The following is an 18595-nucleotide window of genomic DNA, read 5'->3' on the forward strand; positions in this document are numbered from 1 at the left end:
GAGTAAAGAGAAGGAAAGGGGCAATATAAGAAAAGGGGAAGGAAAAGGGGGAAATGGAAAGGGAAGAAAACAGGAAGAAAAGGGGAAGAAGAGGAAAATAAAAACAGGGGGTTTCTTTTCTTTTATAAAGGAATTTGTGAGGACTGCTGCTCTATAACTATAGTATAGCACTTAGTTAGCGACGCCCTGTGTGGGCTCGGTAGAGGGCTGGGAGTACCACAAACCGGGCTTGATCCGGTTAGGTAGAATCAGGGTTCCTCATGGGTGGGGGGAGGGTGCTTGGGCCAGGGTTTGGGTGTGGGTGTGAATGGGCGGGGGAGGGCACAAAAACGAAACAGATCCTCATCTTTGTATTGGTTGCAAACATGTTCTTTTTTCATAATGTTGGATAACTTGGCTAAGAATTGTAAGCTTTTTCTTTTTAGATTTCATGGCTATGAGTGACCTTAGGATCCTCTCCTGGCATGTTAATGGCCTGCGCACCAAGCCTAGGGCAAATAGAATCTTACAATATCTGCGCGATTCTGATGCGCAGGTCATTATTCTACAGGAGACCCATTTGGTGGAGAGCGAGATACTTGCTTTGGTTAAAAATAACAGGTGGATAGACATACCTGTTTGCACCTCCCAGTCGCTTAATGTGAGAGGTGTATCCATTTTTTTAAAGAAAACTATTACCACCAGATTGGTTAGTCAGCTGGTAGATCCAGCTGGTAGATGGGCAATTGCTATGGTAGAGATAGGGGGTCTTCGAATAACACTGGTAGGATATTATGGGCCCAATAGAGATGATCCTTCAGTATTGGAATCTCTATTTTCACAGCTTTTGCACTTCCCTGAACCTATTATCATCGCAGGGGATTTTAACATCGTGCTTGATTACGCTCTGGATAAAACGCCATCGAGTCGACAGCAAGTCCTCTCTAAATCTAGAGCGCTACTACTTAATCTTATGCAGCAATATGGGTGCATTGATATTTGGCGGGTAAGGGCAGGTCAGCAAACTGGTTTTTCTTTTCGGAACCTTAAATATCACCACCAGTCTAGGATCGATTTCTTTTTGACGAGCCGCAACTTGCAAGGCTCCATAAAGAATGTTAGTTATCTCCCTTCCCATCTGTCGGACCATTCTGCAGTAAAGTTAGATCTTGCAGGCATTGTGCAGCTCCCTAACAGATCATGGTCTTTCGATCGCATTTTTCTTTCATCATTGGATGATGTTGCTTATCTAAAATTGGAGACACGTGAATTTATGCAACTTAACATCACTACAGCATCCACGAACAATGTATGGGATGCGTTCAAATGCTTCCTGCGTGGTGCGATTAAAAACAAGGTCATATTTCGTAGAAAGCAGTATACCCAGGAAGTAGCTTCTATCGAAGCCAATCTTTTATTAGCGCAGGCAGAATTCGATCTCAGTAGTAGCAATAACAATTCTAGCCTTATCTCGGCCAGTAAAGAGAAATTGCTGGTGCTTAAAACACAATTGGCTTCGGTTTTAAGGCAACGCCTGCTTCGCAGATGGGAAGCTAGTAAACTGGCCCAATTTGAATTTGGTGAAGGGGCTGGCAAATTGCTCGCTTGGAAGTCCAGAACTGACCAGGTTCGCAATACAATTTATTCTATCAACTCTGGTTCTGGGTCCTTAACGTCGGATCCAGAAATTAGAACGGCATTTAAAGATTTCTTTCAGGAGATCTATCAAGAGGATAAGGTCATCTCCCCAGAGTATATTAGAGAGTGGCTAAATAATATATCTTTGCCCTCGCTTTCGTCAGATCAAAGAGCTTTTTTACATATGCCAGTTACGGAGGAAGAGGTGGTAGCCGTAATCTGCGGAAGTAAGAGTGGCAAGGCGGCAGGGCCAGATGGCCTACCAGTTGAAATATATAAGCAGCTGGTGGAAGAGATTTCTCCTTTTCTGGTTTTGCTGTTCAACCAAATACTACAGGAAGGGGCACTTCCTCCCAGCTCCTGGAATAACGCCTCTATCACTTTAATACTCAAGTCTGGCAAGCCCCCCTCAGAGTGCGGATCATATCGTCCAATTTCCATTCTCAATGCCGATTATAAAATCTTTGCCGCTCTTCTGGCTGTGAGACTGGGTAAGGTTACCCCTGATATTCTTCATCCTAACCAGAAGGGTTTTGTAAAGGGTCGCCAGCTCTTTGAATTAACCTATGATCTGGTGGGAGCTATAGATATGGCTACTGCTAACTCTTTACCATTTGCTATCCTCACGTTGGACGCTACCAAGGCATTCGACAGAGTCAACTGGATGTACCTGTCGGGCGCCTTGGCTAAGTTCAACGTGGGTGAAGGTTTCTGCAGAACCATACGACTCTTATATCAGTGTCCATCGGCATCTGTTTTGGTTAATGGGGGCCTATCCGAGTCCTTTAACATCACAAGAGGAACGCGGCAGGGCTGCCCTCTTTCTCCCTTGCTTTTCGATCTGTATATTGAGCCCTTCGCTCAGTTATTACGGGATAATGATACCATCAAGCCCTTTAAGTTCAAAACTTGGGAGAAGAAGGTGGCCCTGTATGCGGACGACGTTATGATCTTAAAATCAGATATCAGTACTGCCTTTCCCACTGCCATCAAGCTAGCCCTTGAATTTGGGAATGTTTCGGGGTACGAGGTGAATGCTTCAAAAACCGAAATTATGGCTTGGAATACTGATATGACTGGAGTCACCGTACCATTTAGCACAAGCTTGAGATATTTGGGGCTAAGAATCGTTAAAGACATCAATTTAATTGCGTCTAGTAATCTATCTGTGGTGGCTAAAGATTGTCGGAAACTAATGGATGCTTGGGGACACCTCTCCCTGTCTGTTCTGGGACGTGCAAATCTGGTCAAAATGTCCATATTGCCAAAATTCACGTTTTTATTTAATACTATTCCACTATATTTCGATAAACTTTCTTTGTCCAAGTTACAGGCCAACATTAGTTCTTTCATTTGGAAAAAAAAGAATGTTAGGATTGCATGGAAAAAAATCAGGCGGCGTCGTGAGAAGGGGGGACTAGCAGGACCTGATCTACAGATTTACGCATGGGCTTTCCAGTTATCCCATGCCCGTATGCTCTTAAAAATGCCATCTGATCAGGGGATAGGGACAATGTTTTCCACTATGTTGGAGGTGGAAGGAATTGGGCAGTCTGGTTTTTTATTTAAGTTTGGTGATCCCAAGTACTTTAAGAAGGTTAAACTCAAGGTGTTACAGAGTTTTGCCAAAACTTGGTTTAACATCAGATCATCGATTAAATTGGGATACTATTCAGACAGAGCACCCATTTGGGATTTACCGGTGCCCCCGGCCTGGTCGAAGGATGTACTATCAGCCCCTTTGAAAGAGGCAGGCATATCAGTTTGGGGGCACCTGTTTACTGATAGGGTATTCTTGAGTAATAATATAGGTCCCAATTTTTCTAGATTTAAATTTCTTCAAATATCAAGCTGGGCACAGGCTCTTCATAGTCAAAATCCTCGCTGTAAGAATTTTCCTGTTGGGGGCAGTAGTCAACTGGTATCTCTTTTAATGGACAAACCACCTGTCTTAAAGGAGATCTCCCTGTGGTATAACTCAATACTTGAGGAACTTGACGGGGAATTTAATCTACCTGAACAACTCTGGGGCTCTGTGATATCTAGCTGCAATCTGCATGATCTTTGGATAAAATCCTGCACAGTTATGTGGAACGTAGTTAAGCCAGCTTGGCTTCGAAGAAATCACTTATTTACTATACATAGGGCATACTACTCCCTACAGAGGCTGTCTAAGTTTTCTGGAGCCGCTCAGGTGTCTTGTCCCCGATGTGGTCTTATATCCGCTTCTGATCCCCACATGTTTTTTGAATGCCCCCAATTGTCATCCTATTGGGACGCTATTGGCAAGAATCTTACATCTTCTCTGGGTTTTTCAGTCATTATAGATCTCAAGCTAGTAGTCTTTGGTATTCTGGACTCGGTTCAGAGTCTAGTCAATAATCTCATCTTTTACTGTATGCTGGCAGCACGTAGGGAAATTTGCAAGCGTTGGAAAGAAGCTGATCCCCCTACTTTATCTGACTGGTGTTCATCAATTTTCCAAATCTCGAAACTTGATTTGGCCAGGTCTGGAAATCCTAGGAAAAGAGCTTTCTGGCTGTTGCTAGATTGGATTGTGTAAGTAGCGGGTTTTTTTTTTTTCTATTTTTCCCCCCAGTCCGATGATTATCTTGCCATGATACGTTTTCCTACTTTACGTAGCTTATACCTGCCCAAATGGTCAGGTCTGGCAGTATTGGCAGTTGCCGGCTTAACATCTTGGCTCCGGGCTGTACATGTTTGGCAATTGCACAAGGGTTGGGCCCTCCTTGATCAGCCGCCATCCCTTACCAGCTTTATCACTGAGTCTGCTTGCCTCCTATCTCACAAGCCCGTGTTGCCTTGCTTGTTCAGCTAGGCCTTTGCAGTCATGACATAGATGAGGACAAAAAAAAAACAAGACATAATGTGGTTGGTTGTTTAGGAACGATGGGCCCAAAATTAGATTGGGCTTCTTTTTCCACCATATCATGATTGATTTCATTTCTGGTGTTGATGTGAGGACATTGTCAAACGATCCTGTTGTCTGCTTCTGCAGTTTGTATGATCTGTTACTGGTAATGGTCTCATGAATAGGCGCCAATTAAGAATTCGAGGAATTCATGATCCCAACATTCCCAGGAACGACTTGTATTGTCTCACTAAAATGAACTTCTTTTCTTGCTAGAACCATAGCTGTTGCTATTATTTTTGCCATCTTTCCTTCGTAGGAGAAGCTTTGGAACGACACAGGATTTTTCTTTGTTGAGCCTCAGTACTAAATCATTGGTAATTTGAATACATCCCTTTGTTGAACAAGCTGCCTCCACTAATGAGGGTGCTTTTATGAGTCAATCGTCCAAGTATGGAAAGATCTGGTGCCCAGTTCTTGTTACGTATGCGGCAACTTGAACCATGCATTTCAAAAATATTCTTGGTGCAGATTTTAGACTGACATCGGCCAACTCGACCCTGAGATACCTCATATGTTTGACGTGAACGTGAATATGGAAAAACGCATCCTGGAGATCTAGGGATGTCATGTGGTGCCCCGGATTGAGTAGTTGCAGCACATCTTGCTGGGTGACCATTCTGAATGTCTGTTTTTTAAGTTACTTGTTGAGATATCTCAATTCCATCAATTGCCTCCATTTCCTTTGCTTTTTCTTTAGTAGAAAGAAATTGGAGTAAAAGCCCTTGTTTTACTGGACATAAGGAACTTCTTCTATGGCACCTTGGATCAGGAGTACATGAATTACCTCCTTTAAGAGACGGACTGTTTTGACCCCCGAGGCCTCCCTAACTGCACTGTTGTCGGAGACAGGGACCCATCTACCGCGTCTCCTCCAAACGATCTCGGAGACTCTGGATCTCCCCCTTACTTCGGAGGAAATTCATGAGGCCATTTCTCACTTGCATTACGGTAAGACGCCGGGACAGGAGGGCTATCCGCAGGAATTCTATGCGACCTATCGCGAGTTGCTGGTCCCGAACTTGGTGGAATTGTTTCACCACATGGTAGACAAAGGGTCCTTTCCCCCCGAAACGGACGTGGCCACTATTGTGGTGCTCCCGAAGACACAGCCGTCCTCCATTGCTTGTGCGGACTATCGCCATACTTCCCTCATCAACACCGAGGTGAAAATCTTCGCTACTGTTTTAGCCCAATGCCTCTGCCCTCTCTTACGTGATTTGGTCCATCTGGACCAATGCGGCTTCATGCCTGCCCGGGGTACGCGGCACTGCATTCGCTGTCTCCACCTCGCACTTGCACATCGCCACCGTCTCACTCCGTATTTGGCCCTGCTTTTCATTGATTTTGAAAAAGCCTTTGATACGGTGGACTGGACCTATTTGGATGAGGTGCTAGAGGTGATGGGGTTCGGCCTGCCTTTCCGGCGCCTCATTCACGTTCTGTACTCCTGCCCTAAAGCGAGGATCCTGGTCAACGGCGTGCTGTCGGGGGCGTTTCCTATCTGGAGAGGCACTCGTCAGGGTTGTCCGCTCACACCGCTCTTATTTGCGCTAGCGATGGAGCCCCCGGTCTCCCTTATACAGCAAGATCCCTGCATCCGGGGCTGGGCATAAGACCCACTGCGGGTCGATAAGGTTGCCCTATATGCCGACAACGTCCTCCTTTTCCTGGCGGACCCCAACACCTCTGGCCCGCGCTGCTTGACGGTCCTCTCCGCTTTCGAACGGATCGCGGGTCTTCGGCTCAACCCGGCAAAGCCCACTCTGGTTCCCCTCCACCCGTCCCGTGCCTGTTTCGATTGGCAGACAACCATTCCCTTGCGCAGGCAATCTTTCAAGTACCTGGGGATTTGGGTTGCCCTGCTCCCAGAGCTCGAGTGGGCCCTGAACATTACAACCCTAATCACCAAAGCCAGTGCAGACCTTAGGAAATGGCAATCTCTTCCTCTTAACCCCCTTGGCAGAAGTGCCATTTTTAAAATGATGGTTCTCCCCCGGTTCTTGTATATTCTGCAGAATATTTCCCTTCACCTCCCGGCGAGCTGGTTTTGTGAGTTCGCCGTTTTTTTCACCCGTTTTTTATGGGGGGGGGGGGGGCAAAGGATCGCGGATGTCCCTGGCACATTGCTGCATACCTCCTTATGACGGGGGTATGGGAGTCACCAACCTCCATCTCTACTATCTTGCCACGAAACTTATCGTGGTCCATGACTGGTTCACGGGCGGCTGGTCCGACCCAGCGTACCAGGTGAAACTCCAGGCGATGGACTTTCCGTGGCTTCAGGCCTACTTGTATGGAACCCCCCGTACCAAGGGACCTACTCCCCATCACTCGGTCGGTCCTCCAGGGCTTGGCGCACTGCTTTGCGTCACACGAGGTGGGATCGGAAACTTACCAGGCGGACGCCCCTGTGGTGTGGCACTTGGCTGCAGGAGACCTCATCCCTCCGGGACTTCCATCAGTGGGACCACATAGGGATCTCGCTCCTTGGGGACGTTTGGGTGGGGGACCATATCAGAACCTTTGCAGACCTGCAGCAGCGCTATTCCCTCCACTCTTCCCAATTTTACAAATATCTGCAGCTTAGGCATGCCCTGGGGGTGCACCTCTCCTCTCCCACCTGCCTTCCCGAGTTCAGTCCCCTTGAAGCCCAGGTGATGATGGGGAATCTGGGTAGGGGTGAGGTTTCTCAGATTTATCGTTCCCTTGTGAACAATAGCCCTGCAACCTTAGAGGCACTGCGAGTCCATTGGGAGGGTTGGTTGGGCCCCTTGGAGGAGGCGGATTGGAGGGACGCCCTCATGGCCCCCAAGACCCTGACGACCTCATCCAAGCTGCGTTTAGTCCAACTCTATTACTTGCACGTGGCTTACCTTACCCCAGCGCGCTTATACAAAGCCCAGCTGTGCCCTTCCCCAACCTGCACACGTTGCAACCATGCCCCCACGGACGTCTATCATATGGTCTGGCAGTGCCCGGTCCTTGCTCCATTCTGGGCGGGTGTGGAATTGGAACTCTCACAGACCCTGGGGTGGACCATTCCCCATGACCCATTGCGCCTGATTCTAGGTGTGTTTGATGGCCTGGATGGTTCTGGGGTCGAGAAGCGTTTCCTTGGGACAGCGGTGGCGAGCGGTGGCGAAGCGAGATATAGAGGCACTATGGCCATAGGCCAAGCCCCCAACTGTGCGGAGGTGGAGACGGGGGGTGGATTGGTGTGGGATTCAAGAGGAGCCCCTTTTTGAAGCCTGGGGCTGCCCCAAACTCTTCGGCAAGATATGGGGCAAATAGTTCAACCTGTTGTCATGAGGAGTGGGTACGTGTCTTGTATGCTTCAGGATAACCCTATGTATGATTTTACCTTGCAAATTGATTCGCAAGTCTCTGTTGTTTCATATGTGGATGTACATTATGATACTATGCTTGATTTTGATGCCAATATGAATTTGTGGTTTGATCAAAATTTTATAAATGTATACCCCAAAAAAAAAAAATCGGAATGTTGTATTCCTTTGTTGTATTCCATTTGTCTATGTCATTATGATGTATTCCTAGCAACTGCATCCTAGCAACTTCATGCTTCCACTACGAGAATCCAGACTGTTGGAGTCAAGGAGACAGAGGCAGACGTGCTCTGGATGACAGCTGTTGGGGGTTTGCTGTATCTATCTTATTAAAATAATTCTTCAAGTGTTAATGATGTCCATCTCTTCAAAAGGGACATGTTGATGTGCTCTCTTGTGAGGTGGTTTTCATGGAGGTTTTTGAGTAAACTCTAATTTCTGTCCATGCTGGATGATACCCAGCACCCAACAATCCATTGGGATAGAACTCCAATTCTGTAAAAGTTTGAGAGGCTTCCACCTCCTCTGACAGATGTTGCAGGCAAAGCGGTGACCGGTGTCGATAAATTGTCACTGTCTTCAGGAAGATTCATGTCATCTTCCCGTACCCGATAGCTTTCGCCTAGGAGCCTGTTTGGAATAGGCTGTGCCAAGTGCTGGTCGACATTGTTGTGAAAATGGCTGCCAATATCCTTGTTGGGACTGATTGTACGGCTGGAACCAGCAGGCTGAAAACTACCTATGAAAGAATCCAAGCCTCTCCCTCTCGCTCCACGAAATGGCTGAAAACTCCGAAGTTGAAGCACCCCCAACAATTGTGCCGTCTCTGTATCAGTTTAAATTGACTTGCAAGCCTTATCCACATGCTTTCCAAAAAGGGCCTCTCCATCATAGGGCACGTCTAAAATCTTTGGTTGTAAATCTGGTCTGAAAGAGGTCGCTTTCAGTTAGCCTTTGCCTCTTAGGACTGCAGCTCCAGCTGTTTGTCTGATTCCTCTCAAGATGCGGTGTCAATGATCTCCGAAGATGCTTTCACCTCCTTCCTCGAGAAATGCTTTTGCTTCCTTTTGCTTTTCTCCTTGTAGGAAGCTAATATTACTACCAAGTCTGACCACATTTGGCGATCATATCGATCCAGAATCACTAATGCATTAGATGCTCTTGTGGTCATGGTGGCCATGGCAGAGAAACGTTTTCCTATGTTATGCAATCACTTTCCTTCCTTGTCAAGAGGAGCTGAGCATGGTGTGATAGGATCCTTGAAGCGCCTTTATGCAGCTTACAGAACCACAGAATCTCTTAGGATGGTCGATTTGTATTTCTTATCTAACCGTGGAATCACTAATGCCACAGTATCATCGTTTTTCATAACGTTGGGATCTGCCCATATGTAATTGATTTTTGGAATAGATTTCACTGACTTCCTGGCAGTATCTTTAACTTGCATACTTATGCCTACTACCCCTCTGGGGCATAGGCAATTAAACAGGACTCTCAAACCATCTCTGTCCTGGGATTTTCTGTTAATTTGACTCTAGTTATAACCCAATTCTTTGCAGTCAGCCCCTCAGTATTGCGGCACCAGATGTTTCTTGGGCTTGTAGAGGGTGTGACCTATTCAGCCCCAGCGTCTTTTCATGATTTCTTCTTGAGCAGGGAGTTAGAAAGTCTGTTTCCATAGGTCATTGTTGCTCATGGTGTTCAGCCAGCAGATTTGGGGAATTTTCCTCAGACAGGTGTTTATGAAGGTCTGGACTTTGTTGGTGGTGGTCACTGTTGTCCTCAACGTTTCTGCTCCAAACAGAAGGGCCGATTGTACGTTGGTGTTAAAAAGTTTGATCTTGGTTGCCAGCATTAGGCCATTGGAGCTTCAGATCTTCTTTAGTTCAATGAAGGCAGCCCTTGCTTTGCCAATTCTTGCCTTGATGTGGCATCTGTGCCACCCTGCTTGTCTATGACATTGCTCAACCTCTTCCAATGTATCGCCTGTAAGTGACTGCAGTTGTGCTGGCTGTGTTAGCCTTCAGGATCTTGTGGATGTTGGAGACTAGTTGTTCAGATGAGGCTGCCACATTGTCAGTCTTCTCTTGTATCTGCAGATGGGTATGGGAGAGTAGGGCCAGTTCGTCGAGCTGCGTCCAAGATGTCCACTGGATCCCATTTCTTCTCCTTGATGTCAATATCTTCATGATCCAATCAATGGCCAGCAGGAAGAGAAAAGGCACAAGCAAATAACCCTGGGGAACTCCGGTCCACACTTGAAAGGCTTCCGTGAGTTGTCCTCCATGGACAATCTTCAAGGTCATTACTTCATAAGAGTTCCTGATGATTCTTATGAGTTTATCTGGAACACTGTAGTGTTGGAGGAGTTTCCAAAGGGTCTCTCTGACCACACTGTTGAATGCCTTCTCATAGTCGATGAATCTGACATAGAGGGGTTAGTTCTATTTCATCAACTGCTCAATGATAATGAGCAGTGTTGCAATCTGGTCTGTGCAGGATCTATCTCCTGGAAAGCCAGCTTGGTGGTCTCGCAACTGGGCGTCGACTTGTTCCTTCATTCTGGTCAAGATTACTCTGTTGAAAACTTTACTTGGGGTTGATAGAAGAGTTAGCTCTCTGTAGTTTGCACAGTTATTCAGGTCACCTTTCTTGGGGATCTTGATGAGATATCCTTCCTTACAGTCTGATGGCACCTTTTCCTCTTCCCAGATCCTTCCAAATATGGAATAGAGCACACCTACTGATGTTTCAGTGTCTGCCTTCAGTGCCTCTGCAGGAATGTTGTCAGGTCCTGCTGCCTTCCCATTTCTCAGATGTTTGATGGCTTGCTGTATTTCTTCCTTGGTTGGCCTGCTTTAGTCTACTGGCAAGTCCTTGTCATCTGGCTGTATGTCTGGTGGAGACTGCGGCACGGGCTGGCTTAGCAGTTCTTCAAACCTGTACGCTCATCTTCGCTGTTAATCTACATTACCCATGATTGCCTTCCAAGCTTTGTTTTTAACAGGTCTTTCTGGCTTGCGGCATCTGCCTGACAGTTTCCTTGTTATGTTGTAGAGTTCTTTCAAGTTTCCATGGCTTGCTGCCTCCATGGCTTCTGTGGCAAGAAGATCCAGGAATCTTCACCTGCCTGCAATTAAACTTCTCTTTGATCCTTGTTAGTTTTGGTGTAATCACCTTCAGCTTTCGCTTTTTCTGCTCTTGTTCGGCTGGTGTTGACTGCAGATATCTTTTCCTTTCTCTCCTGGATCTTCTTTAAAGTGATATAAAAAAAATCTGCCTGTTGAGCTAGTAATGGCACATCAAAGCGTTTAGTCGCTCAAGCCAGGAGTACGTGAAAACCCCCAATGACATCTGGTAGACAAGTAATCACAGGGGGTGTTGGAGGAGCAGTGGCAGCTGGTGAACTTCAAAGATAATGGGGCATAAGACCCAATACTAAATTTACCTCAATAAGGGAGTACAGCTGCCCTAGTCATGAATAGCATGGCATCAATACTGGTAGGCGGTATATTTGAAGATTGTTTATAATGGAGAAGCACAAGCTAAGGATTTTAAATGTACCACAGTGGTTAGGGTTGGCTTTAGTAATAAGAATGCATTTGTACCCACACTAACCCCTTTTTCAACATTAGGATAATGAAAGACTATGGAAAAGCATAACATTCTAACCTATGCCTTGCAGTTTGCAAGCAGCTTTTTGATGACAGTTTATAGGTCATTGTGCTAAAGTAGGATTGTAATCTATGAAATACAGGGTGAGAAAAGGATCTCTGTGACAAAAGCAGTAATCCACTGAGCTTTCCATATAAAATACAGTTCTCTCGTCTTCATTGCACTGATTCTTTGCAGCAGGCACATTAACCTCTGTGCTACTTTATGATGAGCAAAAATTGCCAATAGACAAAACTCCACCTCGATCCAGCAGGAAACATTACTCACCAGCGTTATGACATTTTTATTGTTGTTTAAAAATGGCTGGCCACGTAAGGAGCTCTGCAGCGGGTGCTTTTAAACCCATACGTTTTCTAAGCACAGCATCAGAGCTCAACGCCAGGTGGGGTAAAGCCAGCCCTGATGTTCATTCACCATAAAGTGAAATAATTTTTTTAAATGTTATAGAGACATGAACAATTCAGAGTGTACAATCGTCTGTTGAAGCTGCAGCAGATTTGTCCAGTGTGATAATTTCTATTACATTTTTTTAAATCGTGTGGTGAGTGAACATGGCGCAGCAATACATCCAAGAGGGGCAGGAATCACACAACACAAGAATGCTCCCAACTCCTTAAGTCTTCCATTGCTTTTTGTTTTTTGATAGCGAGTAGTGAAGTCCAATAAATCAGGCCCGTTAGGGACCAGTTACAAAGCCTGTTTTGTTTTTTTGGTTCGTTTGGCCACACTTGCCCTAAACACCAACTTGAAGCAGATGTAGGCTTCGATCTCCACCTATGCACCTCACACATTCCCCTACTCCACTAGGATGAGGTGGGGCCACAGAGACTTCTTCCCACCCCACTCTGTGACGAGGTCGGAAATGGGTTTCTTTGCACTGGTACACAGTGCAGCCTCACAGATTGACAGACAGCCTCAGGAAAACCAGGGCTTAAGCTTAAAGCGTCCAGGCTGTTTTCAAAACGTGAGGCTGCACTGAGTCACAGGAGACCGTGGCCTTGCAGTACACAGAGGACCAGGGCGGAAATGAGGTAAGCCCTGTAAATGCTGCGACGGCAGGCACATTCTCAATAGCGCATGTGCCTTTCTAAAGTGCCTGCTTTTGCCTGACCTCACTCAGAACGAGGGTCAGAAGCTCCAAACAATTAAGAACTTTCAATTTTTTGGGAATAAGTAAAAAAGTAAGCATTTAGGGAGGGGGCACAGCCCTTTTGCCCTAATAAACCAACTATGCCTGTGAAGGAGATGAATCTGGTGCAACATAATCATACCATTCATCTCCTATTGTAGTGGACGGATCCTGCACTAGTTTCCTTTCTTCAGGTCCATGGTTATCATTATCTCCCTCCACATAGTCATCAAGAATAATGATAGGGTCTAACAGACGTTGCTGAGAGGGAATACTCTGGTGAATAGAGGGACTTTTTTGTTACGAATGCATCGGAAGCAACAGCGGAGACATAACCACTGAGGGTGCTGGCATATGGGTTGTACGCTGAGGCATATCTACTTTTTCCGGAAATCTATTGTGGTAGTCTTGAAGCATATGTCTAAGATCCATAATGAGAGCAAAGGGGACGTGCACAGTAGGCTGTCTAAACTGAAGTTCTTCATATGTCTCCTCGTAAAAATATTGTTCCTAAAATTCTTCATAATCCCTTCAATCAGCTTGTTCTCTATATCTGAATGGAAAATCTCCTAGGAAGTAACCTGATTCCTGGTTATCCATGTCCTGACATTTTAGGTGAAGTTGGGAAGGACTACTTGCAAAGTCCAATGGACCACCATCATCCTTTTCCCTATCCACCAGTTCCAGAAGACGAACTGGTTATGACCCTTATCTGTGCACCTGAATAGTTCACTATATGCATCACACTTGCTTACCAAACATCAGCCTAGATAAATGAAATCTTGAATTACCTTATTGGCCTCTGTGCTTATGGAGAGGCCACTACCTTGGATACAAGGTATAAAAGCAGAGGAAGCACTTTTTATACACAAATCCACATTTTTTCTTTATTATTCTTTGTTTAGCGTGTTTATAATGTCCTCATCTCTCTTGATGAAGAACTGGGTTGGGTTCCAAATGACGTGAGACAAACATATTTCTATGGATCTTTTGTTGAAGACCAGAGTGGATTCGATGTTGCATGGTACTAAATATATTATTAATTAAAGGAATTGTGAGTGTATCTTTGAGAAAAAGGGTGTGCAGTCGGTTTCCAGGCTGGAAATGGAGTGCTATATGTCTTCCTGGTTCAGGACTAAGGATAGGTCTGAACTGAGTTGTGGTCAAGTGACAAACTTGAGCCCAGCTTGTTTGCTCCTCCTATTAACAGAGTTGGGTTACTGCATTAGCATGTCTGCTAATTCTAGGTCTCCCTATCTGCCAGATTTCTGCATTGTAATATATTACTATATCTGGGTAGTCCGTGAGGTAAAAACATAGCACGGAAAAGGCTGTTAACTCAACTGGCAAGAAACCACATTACTAGGACTGTGTTTTTTAATCAGTGAGCTTGTAGGAGAACTGTCACACAGGCATTACTTACCAGCAGACTGGATTATGGTAATGCATTATTTATGGGCATGGCAGACTATCTCTTCCCTCGATTGCAGGTGGTGCAGAATGCAGCAGCCAAACTGGTATGTAATAAAGACAGACTCAGTTCATCGTCCGAGTGCCTCAAATTACTTCATTGGCTGCCAATGCGCCAAAGAGCGTAATCTAAGCTGCTCAGCTACACACACAAGGCCCTGCACCAACAGGAGCCTATCATTCTACAGAGGAAAGTTGAGTTCTTTGTACCCTCGAGGTGCCTAAGATCACGGTCCCTAGCTCTAGCAAGGACAAAACACATTAACAAAACTAGAACAGGGGGTCGCAGCTTCTCATACCTGGCAGCTAAACACTGGAATGACCTACCACAAGAACTCCGCCTCACAGAGAACTATCTTGTTTCAGAAAAAAACTTAAAACTCATCTGTTCTCTGGTAAATAATACCGGCCACTCTCATGAATCACCCATAAACCACTCAGCTACTCACTAGAAGTCCTAGCATAGCGCCGTGATATCCTCTGGATGAATGTTGCGCTTTATAAATACAAAAACAAATACAAGTGAAGCCAAACATGACTTTACTTGTTACCTCTGGTAGTAGGGCATTGCTATGCTATGCTCAGTTCAAGGACACCTCTTGAGTAAGATTTCCTTTATTGTGCTCCAAGCTCTTGTCCTGCTCAGTGGAGATTCTGTACTGATGCTTAATAATCAAGAAGTCTATAGTGCATTTTTTGCAGCCAGGTGCGCTCTTGCCACCTCATCCCAAAACATACAGAAAGATGAACTCCTTATTTTTTGATCAATGCTATTCTCAGTAAATTCTTTCAAGGATATTATGTCTTCCGAGAGAAGCAGGTTTTCTGCGCTGAGAGTTCATGCCTGTCCTTTTCATGCACAAAGAGACACCAGTCTCCTCTCCTGTTGCCATGGTGGAGGCACATCTCATCTTGTAGGAACATTAATAATCTTACCAAAAACCTTCTTCACAAGAAATGCACTGTTTATGTATCAATATGATTGGTAAAGCTGCCACCTTAAGCTACTTGTGTGCAAAAACTGATCCCACCTCAAGCTTTGATTAGCCAAAACCCTGTTCAAAAGAACTTTCAGAAAGCTAGCCTACTGACAATGTTTTCTTTTAGGCTATCCCCTTTATGTCTGCTAACTCCATTGCAATGCCCTAAATATCCCATCCTATGCTCTCTAACGTTGCTGGATTCACCTGCACCTTCTGACACCACTATGAACAGTTTGTGAAAGGAAATGGAGCAATTTTCAGGTTCATGGCAATGCCTTCAAAATTCATCCATGCTCTTGGTCCTCAATTCCCACCTCACACAGACACCATGGATCACATTGAATTTCCTGTCTGTGTTCAAATCTTCCACACTACTACACTTTCAAATCCTATTCCTCACCTCTAACAACACTTCAACACTTGTTAAAAAAGAAAGGTGTCTTTAAGCAATGTGTGTCCACTCGTCGACCAGATACAAAATCAGTAAACAATGTAGACGTAATGGTTTTTTGGCACTGCAAGTACCTAAAGTGAGTCCGATATTCCTCTACTCAGCTTCTGGGTACGTCCACATTGTTTACTGATTCTACTTGGAGATAGGGACGTCCCTCATATCTTCCTTGCTCTCCCCCCATTACTGTTTGATACAGATACTAAATCACTCATCACTCCATTCCTCATTTTGTTTTCTATTTTCATGCTACTATGTTTTTCCCCCTTTCACCAACCCTTCATTACACGCCATGCTTTATCTGCGCAACGTCTAGCATTATTTTCATGTGGCATGTTCTTGAACCGATGCACAGCTTTTATTTGAGAACAGAGCATGTCAAGTTAAACAACTACGTCACAAATGTTTTAATGAAACATAGATTGTGGTCAGCATGGTGTCAGAAGGATTCAACCCTATGTAACCCAATGCAGAACTTTGGTTCATTCTAAGATTTGTGTATGAAATTAGTGGAAATTATATCATTACCATTTTGAAAATATTTATATTATTTTATACTTTGGTCGGGCAGGAGAAGATTATGAAGGTCATAGAGAGATCCTATAAGCACACACATGTAGAATAAGCATATGTATATGGTTCTCTGACTGTTACGTCCTGGTCTAGTATACAAGTCTGTCATCCCACATAAGAATAAAGGAACATGGAGATAAACAAAAAGGTGCCGAACACACAGAAGATAGCTAATTGATGACCATGCAAAATATTAGTACTTAGCAGACTAGCCTGTTGATTCTGTTCTGTTAATGCTTTTAGTTTGTTCATGATCTCTTCTGCCTCCTCTGCTCCAATGATACCCACGCTGAAGGCAGAGACAGTAACACAGGAAACGGAGTAAGAAACGATCTGGAAATAGAAGGCAAAAAACAAACTTAACATTATTGAAAATAAAAAACTCTGATCCTTTGTTGGATGAGATTTTAACTTCGGGAAATGGCTACTCATTTACACAGCACAAAGCATATAAAAAAAAGATAAACCAACAGAGCTTAAACGTTTGTATGGTTTGCTTTTAAAACAGGAGTACATCCCCATAAAAACACGTATAATTTGACAAAATGTCTATAATCTGCATAGATTATAACTGACGGGTTAAGAAAAAGTTGGTAAAGGAAGTTTGATTGCTGAGCTAGGATTTAGGCCAGATCAGGCTCAGTGAAGTACTGAATACAGGTATTTGTTTATTCAGTGCAAAACCAGGACTAGGTTAAAAAAGCACCATCTCTCAGATTTAGGCAAAAACAGTTAAATCTAAATAAACCTAGGTAGACCCATAAACCAAATGCTATGTAAAATGCACAGTAGAAAAGACCACTGGTGTCCCATCTGCGTAAGGAAACACACAGAGTACAGTCACATTCTCATTCAACTACACATCATGGACGACGATTCACCAAAATGCCAGAGGTAGCCAATGAGACATCATGCACTCTGTCCCCAAAAGACATGACAGGACTGACGTGTTCTTCACCCTTAGGTCCTCATAAACTCTTATTTGATTGTGAGTTGGTTGGAAGGGAAATAAGTGGCAAATACAAAAGCAAGCAGCACTCTTTGAATCGTGCTTACATTCTGTTTCTCCTGCTTCCTTCATGACCAAGAACGATGACGAGTATCAATGACAGTACCATGGGAGCCAAAGAACGAGTAAGAGTATCAGTTTCTACTACTTACTGTCAGTAACTGACACCCATGCATCACTCCAGAAGCATACAACAAAAGCAGGGAGAGGTACATTTGAAAACCAGCTCTGCAATCACTTGGCCCAGAAACACCAGGTCATTACCCTGGGAACCTGGAAAGCATATTCATCATTTAGCAGCCATCTTGTATACTGGAAGAAACAGTCAAGAGAGCTCACCAAAACCTACAACCTAAAGATGTCAATATGCATGTCTCCTATTGTATTCTTCAATATGAAGGGCTGCTCACAGACACAAATGATTGCGGGGCCCAGTGTGCCACAGACACTTTGCACATTAGGCATGAGAGTGCAGGCGAGGAATATGGTATAGGTCAGCAGGAGAATCTTGCAACCCTGTTAGAAGGCCTACCACAACACCTAAATATATTGTGAGTCAGCATTTTAGGGCCAACTGAAAGCCTTCATGTGTGACTGTGCCTGTGTTCTAATGCCTGAGGTTGTACAAGGTGGAGTGGAGTCTGTGAGGCAGCCTGAGTATGAGGTGGGACTTATTGGTGAAAACAGATGGGAAGGAAGTAATGCGCTGGTCTGGGATATCTCCTAACGTCTTACCTATCTTTTCCTCTCCCCAAGTTTGGCCAATGCTGCCACTGAATGTCTTTTACTTGCACCTCTAATGCCCTTTATGACTGAGGAAAGTTTCAGTGTTTAGCTTAATCTGTTTAGAGCTCAGTTAAAATGGAATTGTGCTGGAGTAGGCATTTAGGAATACTGGTTTAACAGGTCAGAAAAGAGTTACTGTAGAGGAACTACTAGGGATGTTCCCTTCTCCGCTCACATGTTAATCAACCATCGCTTCTGGAGATAACTGGGATGCCAAGTAAACTTACAGAAACTGTCAAAAGGTTAAATACAGAAGATTCTGTCCTGTGTTGAAGCTGCAAGGAAAAAGTCTCAAGTCTGTTTAAAATGTCCTTCAATTACTGCTTACAGCAAGGTCCATAGCTCAAAGTATAACTGTTTAGTCTATGTGGTGCACGGATCAACCTTCAATTTGGCCAACGAACATCAGAATTTCTGATGATCCCAATTGAGACGCTGCAGTCATTCTGAGATCATTCTGTGTGTTTATGTTATCTACTTCTTATTTCATGCCCCCCAACTTTTTCCCATTCTGAAACAATGCAATCTGCATGTACATTTTACCTTCACTTTCATCTAGAGAACTTAAGTCAGACAACCATTCCCAGCCCAGAGAATGTGTCTTTTTAGTCCCAAGCTAGCCT

The 18595-nt window shown here is 44.5% G+C and overlaps 1 protein-coding gene across 2 annotated transcripts in view; it reads right to left on the bottom strand.

Moving 5' to 3' along the window:
* The window catches only part of FOCAD (focadhesin), a 1730079-nt gene that overhangs the window by 810404 nt on the left and 901080 nt on the right, over positions 1 to 18595 (bottom strand). For both annotated transcript variants that reach the window (XM_085634390.1, XM_085634400.1), the window contains exon 32: positions 16391 to 16510. In XM_085634390.1, coding sequence (XP_085490516.1) covers positions 16391 to 16510 — 120 coding nt within the window. The remainder of the gene's footprint in view (positions 1 to 16390; positions 16511 to 18595) is intronic.

The sequence above is a fragment of the Triturus cristatus genome, chromosome 2_1 (assembly GCF_964204655.1).
Source record: "Triturus cristatus chromosome 2_1, aTriCri1.1, whole genome shotgun sequence".
NCBI classification, from domain to species: Eukaryota; Metazoa; Chordata; class Amphibia; order Caudata; family Salamandridae; genus Triturus; species Triturus cristatus.